Source organism: Epargyreus clarus, unplaced genomic scaffold (assembly GCF_041222505.1).
Source record: "Epargyreus clarus isolate Ecla_fem2 unplaced genomic scaffold, WU_Ecla_fem_2.2 ptg000026l, whole genome shotgun sequence".
In the NCBI taxonomy this organism is placed as follows: domain Eukaryota; kingdom Metazoa; phylum Arthropoda; class Insecta; order Lepidoptera; family Hesperiidae; genus Epargyreus; species Epargyreus clarus.
The window spans coordinates 8,983,767-9,000,193 of NW_027332233.1; the positions used below are offsets into that span (position 1 = coordinate 8,983,767).

Here is a 16,427-nt window from a genome sequence, read left to right on the forward strand (position 1 = left end):
TTTATCCCATTGACCTATTATGCAAATATTCTACAAATGAATGCATTTTAAATGTCTGATACCAAAATTATTCTGTATAGAACTACAAGAACTTGCCCTGGGTTATTTTCTTTATTTTTTTTATAATATGAGTTAAAACGTAGTTGTTATATTCTCTTTGATGAGTTATGTTATGTACACACATGCTAGTAGTAAGAATTTTTTCCTCAGTCGGGAGGGTCTTTGTGATGAGGGGGAAAACCTTTCAAAGGCGTCGTAGCAGTGAAATTGCGTAGTTGAGATTTTTTCCCTACTAAAGTCCGCTTTACCCTTTTAGTAACCTCATATAATTATTCCGCTTTCAACGAGGTTGAGGCTGAAATCCGTTTAAACATGAATGGCTAGTCGTACGGTTCGAAAGATATATGAAATATGGTTTCGTGTACAGGGATTTCCTTTAATTTTTATTTACATTTCATCTATTATAGATTTTGTTGTAGTCCCAGAAATAAATGCTGTAAAAATTAATAGCCTTGTAACTAAAGAGTATGTAGCCCATATAGGCTTATAACTGTGATACGGACCCTAAAATCGATATAAACGATATTAGAAGAATTGCGGGCCGTAGTTTGATAATCCCTATATTGTACTGTCAATGTCATCTGTTACCTGTCAATAATGTCAATTTTGTTGTGTGATCAGATTGGGGAGTAATTTATCCAAACAATATTTATAAAAATACAATTTTATCGTTTTCTTTTCACTTTTTTAATTATAAAAAGTTAGAGATAGTGGGGTATCTGTTTTAGTGTATTATTGAGGCTTTCTTTAGCAGTTGCATACATATTATGGTCAATTTATTGGAGGATTAAATCAAAGCAAAAACAATGCCTGCATATTACAAATGGTATTCTTTTGACTATTTAAACTTCTCATAAATAAAAATTTGTAGTTGATATTATAATATTTAAAATATAATTGGTTCCTAGGACTTCTGCTAAGAAATCACGACGGGATGATTACTCTTGCACCAGTATAGAGGTGTGCACCCATCCATTGAAGAATGAGATAACCAGCACCGTAAGTGTTAAAGTTAGGTTTTTATTCATTTTACATGTGATTCTATGGTCCATAATTTCTGTACCATTTAAATTAAAACACATTGAACTTTTTGTATTAAATGTATATTTAAATGATTTTTTTTATTATTTGAGATTTGAGCCTAATTCTCAAGCCAATCATACTATTAATATTTTCTTTTCAGAAAATAAGTTCAAATAAAAACTTTGTTGAAAGCCTTCAAAAATGGAGTTCTCCTTTCGAAGAACTAGATCCTTTGTTGAGATTCGAGCAAATGAATATGGAAGAGGTTAGTATATAATAAAAATGTACAAAACCCAGGTATTATTTATAGTAATTGAAACCTTGAAGTAGGAACCTTAGATAAAAAGCTGAGACATAAGAGTTTTATAATTGTAAAACTTAACATTATATTACTTTTATTGTTAAGTTTTACAATTAATAATATAAATATTACAAAAGATGTTATGGGCAGAATATAAATCATAATTATGTGTAAATGTGGAGTATTTTATTTTTTATTCGTGTTACAGGATATTGCTCCTCTGGAAACAGACAATCAATTGGTCAACTATTCCAAAGCTTGGAGTATGAAACGAACAGCCATACTCAACAAATATACAACTGGAGAGAAATTAACTATAGTTAGTAGTTACTTGCCTGGAGGAGAAAAAAGTATGTTATTATTTTTTTATAACAGGAGTAGCAGACTAGTATGCTGATGGTAGGTAAGAGTCTAATTGTATCTCTGGTTGATTACATCTGTAATCAACCAGAGATACAATTAGATTCTTACCTTAGGTCAACCCTAGATGCGTAGGTACTCATAAGGACTGAGCTGGAACGCTTTGGAAAAATATGGCTTCCTCATTTAAATTTTAAACTGGAACACAGTAGTGCTTAACACTGCTGTTTAGGCAGAAATTAATGTGGTAGTGATGCTGCCAGATTTAAACCACAGAGGGTTCTACCACCTTCACTATCCTGGCTATATTTCTATTATGAAGTATTTTTTTAAGTACTTTTTTGATAACCAATATTAACACACATTTATTTTGTTCTTTTTTTTGTTTTGTTATTTTATTTTAAGTTAGTTCATTTTCAGCTTTAATAAGACAGGTATCTAATTTGAATGAGAAAGTTAAACATAGATTGGAACAATTGGATGATTTTGATGAGTCCTCTATTAGGAAAACAATGGGTCTGAGTCAACAGGAATTCATAACAAAAATTCATATGCTTGATGATGAGATTAAAAAGGTAAAGTAACTATTTCTGACAATATAATTAAGGAAAGATACCATAGTTCCATTAATCCATAGTGTCCATCTATGTATTGTAATATCTTTCAATAAATAGAAAATAAACCAGGTCAGGCCTTTTTTCTTAGCCAATGTCTTTTCTTTTCTTCTTGGTTAGGCTAGTGAAAATCTTTAGTTATAAATCAAATTTAGAAAATGTATAACTGTGGTTGAATTTTGGCCACTGCACAAACATTAGTTATAATAAGTATCCATTCCAAAACATTACAGGCCTGGGATTCCGAACAAAGAGTGAGGGCTTTTAAAATTGGAATACAATGTTCAAAATTACTGTCTGATATAACTGTTATGCAGTTTTACCCCAGCAAGTTTGTTTTAATTAGTGATATACTGGACAATTTTGGCAATTTGGTCTTTGATAGACTAAAAACAAAAAGTTATGGGTGAGTTTTTTTATAATATAAAAATTGACCCAAAAAGGGTTCTGGCTTATAAATAAGTCTTTTAATAAGGCTAAATGTTATTATTGTAATAATAAATTATGGAGAATTGTAAAAAATCAGATATTATTAAAAGGGAATATAATATGCCCTTTTAAGTGTTTCTGTAGCCAATTTATAACATATAATAATAATATTGCATATGTATAATTGATAGCGTAAGTATACAACATCAAAAAGTATTCACTGTGAAATTTTGTGAGGAATGTACTTTGAGGTATTTGCATTGTTTTGTCATTGGAGATTGACTAAAAAAAATATTCTACATTTTTTAATTCACACATACAAAATGAAACACTTCATAACATACAAAATATTTAGTCACCAAATCTTTTTTCTTGTAGTTATTTAGGCTTTCAATATGTTGACAATATATTATCAAAGGCTACTGTTAACATCATTTAGCTTTCTATTTATAAATATTATACATAGTAAGATTGTTTCCAACAATTACACAAACTCCCATGACTAATAAACTGCAATTTCAAAGTAAATGCCATTTACCTAAGTCATATCAAACATACAATGCCCTATTAACATTTTATTTAATGAGCGTATATTTTATATTTGCGAAAGAACAAAGCTTATTGCTTGTTAAATCTTGTTTTTAAATATGTTACTGGAATTTTAAATGTGAAGTTTACATAAAGATATGATATAAATTAGTAACTTAGTCCTTTTGGTGACAATTATTTTTTTTGTGAAAACAGGAAAAAAGATATACACGGTATTCAGGATATAGATCCGAAACAGGTACCAGAAATAGCAAAGGAAACTTGCCAGAACTGGATGTTCAAAATGGCTTCAATCAGAGAGTTGCTACCACGCTTGTACATGGAGATGTCGCTACTAAAATGTTATGTGTTCATATCTAAAGATGAGATTAGACCAACAATTGCAAGACTTACCACAATGATCAGGGGAATTGGTAATGCGTTGGTTGCTGTCTACTTAAGAGTTTATTTGTGTAATGTTGCTTCAAAACTACTTGGCACAGAAAGTGAAGAGTATTTCTATGAGAACTTAAAGGAATTCCTTGAAGAATATCCACAGGTAATTATAATTTACACCTATACCTAAAATCTTTCTTAAATAAAAATTGCATCAATTCCTTGGATTGTATATATTATAATAGAATGTCGTTTTTTTTCAGATATTCCATCCTATGTTGTTAAAAAAATATAATACACAGCTTTTAACTGTTGACCAGTATTTGAGCCTCTATATACCAGCAGTGGACTGGTTGCTTTATGGTACCTTGAACTCCAGCAAATGTAAGCTAACGCTTTTAGAAGAATTCTTGGAGAAATGTGAACAGATGGAGAATAAGTAAGTAACAAGTGATTATAGTTGTTGTTACTATTTGACGGTTTATTTATAAACAATGAAGCATGATTTATACAATTTTATTATGATAGATGTTATTGGTCATTGTGCATTATACCTATGCAATTATATATAGATACATATATTTTAAAATTAAATCTCCATTTTAGTGAACTATTTTTGTGCTGCATTGTATCAGCATTTGACTCTGAGAGTGTTATTAAGAAATCATCGGAGATTTTGGGGATGATACAAAAGTCTGCTGATAGAATGGGTAAGTTTCGTGTATTCATAATATGTAGTTACTAGTGCTTGTAGTAAATAGACAATTATTGTTCGTGGTTAGTTGCAACGAATTTGCCTTTTAGTAAATATTGGTACTGCTTCTGTACATATAGAATATAGCTATTATTATTTGCAATTAATACAATTGCTGACAGCTTACGAAATTTTCGTTTTCGTAATTCATTGAAAACCTTGAAAGTTATACCTATTCTGAAATAGTTTTTTATATTATTAATATGTTTCAGTGCTGTTGAACCATGTCCTAGCAGCACTCGGAGAACACCTGTGCAATGCGAATAGCTATCGTCAACTGTCCTCAGAGTCCCTAAGTCAGACTTGGTGGAAAATTGCATATACTATGGACTGCACCGCAGAGTTCCTTCACGTCTTGGAACCTTGGATTCAATTTATTTGCACGCAACTATCGGTGAGTACATGCTTACTATAGAAAACGACTGAGGGACATGTTTTTGTATGATGAAAAACCGTAAGAAATTTAGTTAGTATGTTATACATACATATCATTAATTACGGAATTTAAACTGCAATTATTACACTTATCATAAAATTGTGAAGATTTATTATGATATTACTTGGTTCACTTCCACAATTTATTAATTAAAGTATTTATTTTTTACATCTAGATATTATAAATTACATATTATTATTTTCTTTCAACTCTAGACGCAACACATAAACATAATCTTGCGAGGAACCATCCGTTACTTGATCAAATGTCGGAAACCAGTTGACGACTACACAGCGCAGATACAAGCGGTCGTCAAACGGATGCTTAAATCAATTCCTGATGTTGAAGAATTGTTTTTGATGGTATGTAACTATAAATTGAAATACAATTGAATAGTTTTGATTTTAATATATGCTTTCACATCAAAATATAAAAGCCTGTTTAAAATTGTATCTGGTTATTAAAATCCAGTTTGCCAGTATTTTTAAAAATCTATATTTAATAATCAAATACACGTTTCAATAAACGTATACCTATGTACATTGAAATAAATGTAAAGTCTAATGACTACACACATAACTGTAAAAAATATATGCCACACACTGCTTGCAATAGATATACGTTCATTGTGTTACATACTCGTTCCATTTCTTCCTCCATTTCGTTCCTGCATGCGCTTCCATTGTACTGCATGCATGTTATTTGGACTGCATACACGTTCGTTGGACTACATGTACGTTCGTTGGACTGCACGCACGTTCGTTGGACTGCATGCACTCTCGTCTTCTACAAAGAGTAAAATAAATGTGTGTTCTGTGCAAAGGACGCGTTCATGCCGCTAGTGGAGCTGGTGCAGGGCTCCGCGGCGCGCACGGTGATGGCCAAGACGGTGCTCACGGTGTTCTTCCAGCGGTACGGCGCCGCCACCGTCGAGGACCACATCGTCATCTCGTGCCTCATGCGCTTGTGTTGTATCCTACACGATTCTATTAAGTGAGCACACACATATTTGAATTATCGTTAACTACTTACATGGGAACGTTAATTTTTATAGTGAGGTTCAGCCCACAGTCCACTAAGCTGGTTTTGACTGGAAACTGAAATTCATATAAATATAATATACCTGTCACTGCTACTGTTTAATTCTAATACTTATATATTACTACACATAGTAAACCTATTTATGTCATTGTTTATTTTTATTTGTTACTGAACTTTATTACAACTGAATGAAATTAGTAGAAACAATCAATTTATTTTGTGTTATCTAAACACGTAGTAGCATAGCCAAGTTCACAATTAAAATGTTCTTTTACTTTTACGATTTTTACGCTATGTGTTCGATGCGAGATGGTTACACAAAACATTTTTTCAGTGCTGTAACTGTAGAAGATGAGACTAAAGTGTGTGCTGACCTGATAAATAAGTTTGTTCAGGCAGTAAAATATCATGATGACCCTGAAGAACAATTGAACTTTTATGTGGAATGCCGGGCCGCCTTCATCAAACTAGATGCAGTACTGGTCACCTTAGTGCATGTAAGTAATAAATTTATTTGAAAGTAATAAAGTATTTATCTATACATATTTTATTTTAGTCTTGTGTATGTGATGTTTTATCTTATTTCTATTTTATTAAAATGTTATAACATTTGTATAAATATTGATTGTAAATATTTGAATTTGAAACTACAATAAATCAATCGATTTAGTTGTTACTATTATTTCGTTTACGTCCGCCCCGCCAACGGCTGACTTGCCGCAGTTACACATGTACTAAATAAAATCTCGTTTCTCAGGCTGTTTCATATTATATAGTGATATTGAACAATACAATTGTACGCAGGCGGTGAACACGTTGTCGGTGCGTGCGGTCGGGCTGCGGCGCGCGTGCGCGGCGTACAGCTCCGTGACGGTGCCGTCGCTGCGCTGCGGCCTGGCGCGCGCGCAGCTGCACCTCGCCACCGCGCACGCCGCGCTGCTCAGCCACTGCATCGGGCAGGGTACGTGTGTGTCGTGTCGGGCGCACAGCTCCGTGACGGTGCCGTCGCTGCGCTGCGGCCTGGCGCGCGCGCAGCTGCACCTCGCCACCGCGCACGCCGCGCTGCTCAGCCACTGCATCGGGCAGGGTACGTGTGTGTCGTGTCGGGCGCACAGCTCCGTGACGGTGCCGTCGCTGCGCTGCGGCCTGGCGCGCGCGCAGCTGCACCTCGCCACCGCGCACGCCGCGCTGCTCAGCCACTGCATCGGGCAGGGTACGTGTGTGTCGTGTCGGGCGCACAGCTCCGTGACGGTGCCGTCGCTGCGCTGCGGCCTGGCGCGCGCGCAGCTGCACCTCGCCACCGCGCACGCCGCGCTGCTCAGCCACTGCATCGGGCAGGGTACGTGTGTGTCGTGTCGGGCGCACAGCTCCGTGACGGTGCCGTCGCTGCGCTGCGGCCTGGCGCGCGCGCAGCTGCACCTCGCCACCGCGCACGCCGCGCTGCTCAGCCACTGCATCGGGCAGGGTACGTGTGTGTCGTGTCGGGCGCACAGCTCCGTGACGGTGCCGTCGCTGCGCTGCGGCCTGGCGCGCGCGCAGCTGCACCTCGCCACCGCGCACGCCGCGCTGCTCAGCCACTGCATCGGGCAGGGTACGTGTGTGTCGTGTCGGGCGCACAGCTCCGTGACGGTGCCGTCGCTGCGCTGCGGCCTGGCGCGCGCGCAGCTGCACCTCGCCACCGCGCACGCCGCGCTGCTCAGCCACTGCATCGGGCAGGGTACGTGTGTGTCGTGTCGGGCGCACAGCTCCGTGACGGTGCCGTCGCTGCGCTGCGGCCTGGCGCGCGCGCAGCTGCACCTCGCCACCGCGCACGCCGCGCTGCTCAGCCACTGCATCGGGCAGGGTACGTGTGTGTCGTGTCGGGCGCACAGCTCCGTGACGGTGCCGTCGCTGCGCTGCGGCCTGGCGCGCGCGCAGCTGCACCTCGCCACCGCGCACGCCGCGCTGCTCAGCCACTGCATCGGGCAGGGTACGTGTGTGTCGTGTCGGGCGCACAGCTCCGTGACGGTGCCGTCGCTGCGCTGCGGCCTGGCGCGCGCGCAGCTGCACCTCGCCACCGCGCACGCCGCGCTGCTCAGCCACTGCATCGGGCAGGGTACGTGTGTGTCGTGTCGGGCGCACAGCTCCGTGACGGTGCCGTCGCTGCGCTGCGGCCTGGCGCGCGCGCAGCTGCACCTCGCCACCGCGCACGCCGCGCTGCTCAGCCACTGCATCGGGCAGGGTACGTGTGTGTCGTGTCGGGCGCACAGCTCCGTGACGGTGCCGTCGCTGCGCTGCGGCCTGGCGCGCGCGCAGCTGCACCTCGCCACCGCGCACGCCGCGCTGCTCAGCCACTGCATCGGGCAGGGTACGTGTGTGTCGTGTCGGGCGCACAGCTCCGTGACGGTGCCGTCGCTGCGCTGCGGCCTGGCGCGCGCGCAGCTGCACCTCGCCACCGCGCACGCCGCGCTGCTCAGCCACTGCATCGGGCAGGGTACGTGTGTGTCGTGTCGGGCGCACAGCTCCGTGACGGTGCCGTCGCTGCGCTGCGGCCTGGCGCGCGCGCAGCTGCACCTCGCCACCGCGCACGCCGCGCTGCTCAGCCACTGCATCGGGCAGGGTACGTGTGTGTCGTGTCGGGCGCACAGCTCCGTGACGGTGCCGTCGCTGCGCTGCGGCCTGGCGCGCGCGCAGCTGCACCTCGCCACCGCGCACGCCGCGCTGCTCAGCCACTGCATCGGGCAGGGTACGTGTGTGTCGTGTCGGGCGCACAGCTCCGTGACGGTGCCGTCGCTGCGCTGCGGCCTGGCGCGCGCGCAGCTGCACCTCGCCACCGCGCACGCCGCGCTGCTCAGCCACTGCATCGGGCAGGGTACGTGTGTGTCGTGTCGGGCGCACAGCTCCGTGACGGTGCCGTCGCTGCGCTGCGGCCTGGCGCGCGCGCAGCTGCACCTCGCCACCGCGCACGCCGCGCTGCTCAGCCACTGCATCGGGCAGGGTACGTGTGTGTCGTGTCGGGCGCACAGCTCCGTGACGGTGCCGTCGCTGCGCTGCGGCCTGGCGCGCGCGCAGCTGCACCTCGCCACCGCGCACGCCGCGCTGCTCAGCCACTGCATCGGGCAGGGTACGTGTGTGTCGTGTCGGGCGCACAGCTCCGTGACGGTGCCGTCGCTGCGCTGCGGCCTGGCGCGCGCGCAGCTGCACCTCGCCACCGCGCACGCCGCGCTGCTCAGCCACTGCATCGGGCAGGGTACGTGTGTGTCGTGTCGGGCGCACAGCTCCGTGACGGTGCCGTCGCTGCGCTGCGGCCTGGCGCGCGCGCAGCTGCACCTCGCCACCGCGCACGCCGCGCTGCTCAGCCACTGCATCGGGCAGGGTACGTGTGTGTCGTGTCGGGCGCACAGCTCCGTGACGGTGCCGTCGCTGCGCTGCGGCCTGGCGCGCGCGCAGCTGCACCTCGCCACCGCGCACGCCGCGCTGCTCAGCCACTGCATCGGGCAGGGTACGTGTGTGTCGTGTCGGGCGCACAGCTCCGTGACGGTGCCGTCGCTGCGCTGCGGCCTGGCGCGCGCGCAGCTGCACCTCGCCACCGCGCACGCCGCGCTGCTCAGCCACTGCATCGGGCAGGGTACGTGTGTGTCGTGTCGGGCGCACAGCTCCGTGACGGTGCCGTCGCTGCGCTGCGGCCTGGCGCGCGCGCAGCTGCACCTCGCCACCGCGCACGCCGCGCTGCTCAGCCACTGCATCGGGCAGGGTACGTGTGTGTCGTGTCGGGCGCACAGCTCCGTGACGGTGCCGTCGCTGCGCTGCGGCCTGGCGCGCGCGCAGCTGCACCTCGCCACCGCGCACGCCGCGCTGCTCAGCCACTGCATCGGGCAGGGTACGTGTGTGTCGTGTCGGGCGCACAGCTCCGTGACGGTGCCGTCGCTGCGCTGCGGCCTGGCGCGCGCGCAGCTGCACCTCGCCACCGCGCACGCCGCGCTGCTCAGCCACTGCATCGGGCAGGGTACGTGTGTGTCGTGTCGGGCGCACAGCTCCGTGACGGTGCCGTCGCTGCGCTGCGGCCTGGCGCGCGCGCAGCTGCACCTCGCCACCGCGCACGCCGCGCTGCTCAGCCACTGCATCGGGCAGGGTACGTGTGTGTCGTGTCGGGCGCACAGCTCCGTGACGGTGCCGTCGCTGCGCTGCGGCCTGGCGCGCGCGCAGCTGCACCTCGCCACCGCGCACGCCGCGCTGCTCAGCCACTGCATCGGGCAGGGTACGTGTGTGTCGTGTCGGGCGCACAGCTCCGTGACGGTGCCGTCGCTGCGCTGCGGCCTGGCGCGCGCGCAGCTGCACCTCGCCACCGCGCACGCCGCGCTGCTCAGCCACTGCATCGGGCAGGGTACGTGTGTGTCGTGTCGGGCGCACAGCTCCGTGACGGTGCCGTCGCTGCGCTGCGGCCTGGCGCGCGCGCAGCTGCACCTCGCCACCGCGCACGCCGCGCTGCTCAGCCACTGCATCGGGCAGGGTACGTGTGTGTCGTGTCGGGCGCACAGCTCCGTGACGGTGCCGTCGCTGCGCTGCGGCCTGGCGCGCGCGCAGCTGCACCTCGCCACCGCGCACGCCGCGCTGCTCAGCCACTGCATCGGGCAGGGTACGTGTGTGTCGTGTCGGGCGCACAGCTCCGTGACGGTGCCGTCGCTGCGCTGCGGCCTGGCGCGCGCGCAGCTGCACCTCGCCACCGCGCACGCCGCGCTGCTCAGCCACTGCATCGGGCAGGGTACGTGTGTGTCGTGTCGGGCGCACAGCTCCGTGACGGTGCCGTCGCTGCGCTGCGGCCTGGCGCGCGCGCAGCTGCACCTCGCCACCGCGCACGCCGCGCTGCTCAGCCACTGCATCGGGCAGGGTACGTGTGTGTCGTGTCGGGCGCACAGCTCCGTGACGGTGCCGTCGCTGCGCTGCGGCCTGGCGCGCGCGCAGCTGCACCTCGCCACCGCGCACGCCGCGCTGCTCAGCCACTGCATCGGGCAGGGTACGTGTGTGTCGTGTCGGGCGCACAGCTCCGTGACGGTGCCGTCGCTGCGCTGCGGCCTGGCGCGCGCGCAGCTGCACCTCGCCACCGCGCACGCCGCGCTGCTCAGCCACTGCATCGGGCAGGGTACGTGTGTGTCGTGTCGGGCGCACAGCTCCGTGACGGTGCCGTCGCTGCGCTGCGGCCTGGCGCGCGCGCAGCTGCACCTCGCCACCGCGCACGCCGCGCTGCTCAGCCACTGCATCGGGCAGGGTACGTGTGTGTCGTGTCGGGCGCACAGCTCCGTGACGGTGCCGTCGCTGCGCTGCGGCCTGGCGCGCGCGCAGCTGCACCTCGCCACCGCGCACGCCGCGCTGCTCAGCCACTGCATCGGGCAGGGTACGTGTGTGTCGTGTCGGGCGCACAGCTCCGTGACGGTGCCGTCGCTGCGCTGCGGCCTGGCGCGCGCGCAGCTGCACCTCGCCACCGCGCACGCCGCGCTGCTCAGCCACTGCATCGGGCAGGGTACGTGTGTGTCGTGTCGGGCGCACAGCTCCGTGACGGTGCCGTCGCTGTGCTGCGGCCTGGCGCGCGCGCAGCTGCACCTCGCCACCGCGCACGCCGCGCTGCTCAGCCACTGCATCGGGCAGGGTACGTGTGTGTCGTGTCGGGCGCACAGCTCCGTGACGGTGCCGTCGCTGCGCTGCGGCCTGGCGCGCGCGCAGCTGCACCTCGCCACCGCGCACGCCGCGCTGCTCAGCCACTGCATCGGGCAGGGTACGTGTGTGTCGTGTCGGGCGCACAGCTCCGTGACGGTGCCGTCGCTGCGCTGCGGCCTGGCGCGCGCGCAGCTGCACCTCGCCACCGCGCACGCCGCGCTGCTCAGCCACTGCATCGGGCAGGGTACGTGTGTGTCGTGTCGGGCGCACAGCTCCGTGACGGTGCCGTCGCTGCGCTGCGGCCTGGCGCGCGCGCAGCTGCACCTCGCCACCGCGCACGCCGCGCTGCTCAGCCACTGCATCGGGCAGGGTACGTGTGTGTCGTGTCGGGCGCACAGCTCCGTGACGGTGCCGTCGCTGCGCTGCGGCCTGGCGCGCGCGCAGCTGCACCTCGCCACCGCGCACGCCGCGCTGCTCAGCCACTGCATCGGGCAGGGTACGTGTGTGTCGTGTCGGGCGCACAGCTCCGTGACGGTGCCGTCGCTGCGCTGCGGCCTGGCGCGCGCGCAGCTGCACCTCGCCACCGCGCACGCCGCGCTGCTCAGCCACTGCATCGGGCAGGGTACGTGTGTGTCGTGTCGGGCGCACAGCTCCGTGACGGTGCCGTCGCTGCGCTGCGGCCTGGCGCGCGCGCAGCTGCACCTCGCCACCGCGCACGCCGCGCTGCTCAGCCACTGCATCGGGCAGGGTACGTGTGTGTCGTGTCGGGCGCACAGCTCCGTGACGGTGCCGTCGCTGCGCTGCGGCCTGGCGCGCGCGCAGCTGCACCTCGCCACCGCGCACGCCGCGCTGCTCAGCCACTGCATCGGGCAGGGTACGTGTGTGTCGTGTCGGGCGCACAGCTCCGTGACGGTGCCGTCGCTGCGCTGCGGCCTGGCGCGCGCGCAGCTGCACCTCGCCACCGCGCACGCCGCGCTGCTCAGCCACTGCATCGGGCAGGGTACGTGTGTGTCGTGTCGGGCGCACAGCTCCGTGACGGTGCCGTCGCTGCGCTGCGGCCTGGCGCGCGCGCAGCTGCACCTCGCCACCGCGCACGCCGCGCTGCTCAGCCACTGCATCGGGCAGGGTACGTGTGTGTCGTGTCGGGCGCACAGCTCCGTGACGGTGCCGTCGCTGCGCTGCGGCCTGGCGCGCGCGCAGCTGCACCTCGCCACCGCGCACGCCGCGCTGCTCAGCCACTGCATCGGGCAGGGTACGTGTGTGTCGTGTCGGGCGCACAGCTCCGTGACGGTGCCGTCGCTGCGCTGCGGCCTGGCGCGCGCGCAGCTGCACCTCGCCACCGCGCACGCCGCGCTGCTCAGCCACTGCATCGGGCAGGGTACGTGTGTGTCGTGTCGGGCGCACAGCTCCGTGACGGTGCCGTCGCTGCGCTGCGGCCTGGCGCGCGCGCAGCTGCACCTCGCCACCGCGCACGCCGCGCTGCTCAGCCACTGCATCGGGCAGGGTACGTGTGTGTCGTGTCGGGCGCACAGCTCCGTGACGGTGCCGTCGCTGCGCTGCGGCCTGGCGCGCGCGCAGCTGCACCTCGCCACCGCGCACGCCGCGCTGCTCAGCCACTGCATCGGGCAGGGTACGTGTGTGTCGTGTCGGGCGCACAGCTCCGTGACGGTGCCGTCGCTGCGCTGCGGCCTGGCGCGCGCGCAGCTGCACCTCGCCACCGCGCACGCCGCGCTGCTCAGCCACTGCATCGGGCAGGGTACGTGTGTGTCGTGTCGGGCGCACAGCTCCGTGACGGTGCCGTCGCTGCGCTGCGGCCTGGCGCGCGCGCAGCTGCACCTCGCCACCGCGCACGCCGCGCTGCTCAGCCACTGCATCGGGCAGGGTACGTGTGTGTCGTGTCGGGCGCACAGCTCCGTGACGGTGCCGTCGCTGCGCTGCCGTGCCGTGTCGATAGAGCGCTAGAAGTAGAACCTGGCGCCGCACTATAGCGCCGAGTTATGTTGTACTGAGTTAGTAGTAAGCGATAACATAGAGTGTATACGCGTGCGACGTACGATGTTCTGCCGCGATGCTACGTCTCTTTCGTCGTCAGGTAGCGTCGGGCGAAATTTTTTCTAATTATAAGAGTGAAAAAGTACACGCATCGACGTCGTGCACCGTAGCCGCGTATTAAATATTCTCGATTTAATGTACCCTTAAAACTATATTATAATTGTGTATTTTATCTATTTGGCCTATATTAGTAGTAATCTGTAGCCAATGATAATTTTATTACAGCGGAAGCGAACTTTAAAGCTCTGGTCGGATTGATACCAGACATCCCTCACCACATACAAGAGGATGGTCAAAATAAACCGACACATGACAGAGTCGTTGGACTAATCAGTAACTTCTTGTCAACACTTTTAATCCTTCCCGTGAGTTACATATTTTTCGTATTAATTTTATAAATGTTCTAATATTCTACTACACCAACATTATAAATGAATATTTTAGAAGTTTAGGTTCGATATCAATTGATATATGATTTCTAAGAGTGTAATTCAAAATGCTGTTAATGTACACGTTTTTTGTTAACATATTTTAAAGCATGAGCGAGAGTAAAACATGAATTTGGCTATATTGGATTACAATCTCTATTGAACCAAATTATACCTACATAGTAACTACACATCTTGTACAGACAGATGTGGTAAAAACTGATCCATTTTAGCCAATACTGCGACTGGTAATTGACTAAAAAATAGGTACGAATACTTAGAATACCTTGAAATAATTCGGTACTTATTAAATATTTCGTCCATTTAATGTTTTCATCTTAACAACAAATATTTTAAAATAACAGTAAGAAATTCGACTATAACTATAATATAAGACCCGTATTTAATTCTGATTATTACTTAAATGCGCAGGACCCTCCTGCGAACTGAATATTTGTTTTATATATGTATAGTTGAAATAATTATGCCATAGTCGGTAATAAAGAGTACACTGAATTAAAATAAATTAAGTCTGTTTCTGAGTCTCGTACTAAATTGATACTTCAGGTCTACAACGTCTTAAAGGACATTCGCGCGTAACGGCACTTTCTACACTATTTTTATTATGAAAAAGTAAAAAGTGCTTTAACGCCCAAATGTTCCTTACATTTTTTGAATTCCGAAACATAATTTGTAAACAAAATTAACCTATGTTTTAATGTTTAAATTTATATTCGTACAAATTATTTTAGGACAATTTGGAGAGTAACTGTAAAGCGTACATTCTAACTGGCTTCATAAAAACAATGGAACGGATTCATTGGAAGAAAACAGATCCGCTATATTATACGTTATTGCTACGCACTTTAGATCTGCTCTGCGAGATGACGCAAGATGACTACGCTTATCACATTGATGGAGGTATAATTCGTTTTTGATAATGTGAAGTGTCACACGCTTTATATTTTTTCAGCAATTTAATTAGCTTAATTCTCCAAGAAAACAAAATAGGATGATATGAAGACAATGATGAATATTATAATACATCAATATTATACTTACGGCAACTGTTATGCTCATTTCCAGTGTCAAATGGCAAAAACGGAAACCATTATAATTTATTTCTGTTTGTCTGTGTGGTTGCTGTATACAAGTTTTCAAAAATTAATATGAACATATACAATTCTACATGTCATCCTTAAAAGATTAATGCCCATGTAGCTCAATAAGTATATGTGAAAACAACTACAGTATCTATCTTTTTAACCGACTTCAAAAAGGAGGTGGTTATCAATTCGGCCGGTATTTTTTTTTTTTCTTCGCTTACTCACGGAAATGTTTTCTTTTAGTATTGTCTAATGATGAGCTATATGGATCTGAGGAGGAATTCATAATCAGCATAGAAAAACATGCTACAAATATATGTCAAGAACTGTTGGTGGTCCTGAAATTGTTGGGCGATGCGAGAGAAACCAGGAACCAATATAATTTAGCGCTACAACTATTTTGGCGGGTCATTCGAAGAGGCGATCTGGAACAGGAGGCCATGGCGAGTTTGGCGGCAAATCTGTGGATGTTGTCTCAAAAAATACAAGATTCCAATAGTAAAATGGCTGTAAGTATTTTGATATATCTCAAACTGGCATAGGGGTTTAGAGATGGTCAAGTTATATATTTATTAGTCTCTCGCTAGAAAAAACAATACACATAACTATGTATTCAATTTTTGGGTACTATACCGAAAGCCTAATACTAAAAATCTGCTCTATGTCTGTTGGTTTGGCTATATCTTTTGAACCGTAATGAGTGGAAGGATTATTTTTTTACGTGTGTGTGTATGGCCGCTATAGCAATAAAAACCTAAAAATACAAAGTCCACACGTAGGAACCACATATTAGAAATCAGTTTTCCTGTGTTTTGATTTGTTTTTGTGTTTATTTACACTTACCAATGACAATACATAAAACTTAAAAGTTGCACGGGACCCTTCTTATGTGAGTCGGACTTGCGCTTGGCTGATCTTTGTATAATTCATTTATAATCTTTTTATTTTAGATTACAATGAAGGCTGCATTGGAGACGGACAACAGACAAGCATGCCGCAGACTGCTGGAAAGACTCGAAGATAGTGTGTAAATAAATATAAACGTAGAAATAGATTTTATATTTTATGCATTCCTAATAAATAAATAATATAATCATTTATTCCTAATTTTAATTCAAACCCAATTCCAATAGATTTGCAGTTACGATACCGAAGCTAATCGCATTAAGTGCGCTTCGATCCGATTTTATTTGACAAATTATCCAGAAAAAGTAGATTTCACGTCTTTTTTAAATTACTTGATTGGATTTCTCGTTTTGTAACTATAA

The 16,427-nt window shown here is 49.6% G+C and overlaps 1 protein-coding gene across 1 annotated transcript; it reads left to right on the forward strand.

Moving 5' to 3' along the window:
* The first annotated feature begins 195 nt into the window (after positions 1-195).
* On the forward strand, positions 196-16,259 carry LOC140753345 (VPS35 endosomal protein-sorting factor-like). The gene is made up of 18 exons (XM_073087889.1): positions 196-886; positions 969-1,059; positions 1,244-1,348; positions 1,593-1,734; positions 2,165-2,319; positions 2,592-2,764; positions 3,532-3,874; positions 3,975-4,150; positions 4,318-4,421; positions 4,678-4,859; positions 5,117-5,263; positions 5,725-5,894; positions 6,277-6,439; positions 6,747-6,903; positions 13,851-13,990; positions 14,806-14,974; positions 15,403-15,668; positions 16,110-16,259. Exons 1-18 carry the CDS (start codon positions 867-869, stop codon positions 16,188-16,190), a joined length of 2,784 nt encoding a protein of 927 aa, XP_072943990.1. The 5' UTR covers positions 196-866; the 3' UTR covers positions 16,191-16,259.
* Positions 16,260-16,427: the final 168 nt, after the last annotated feature.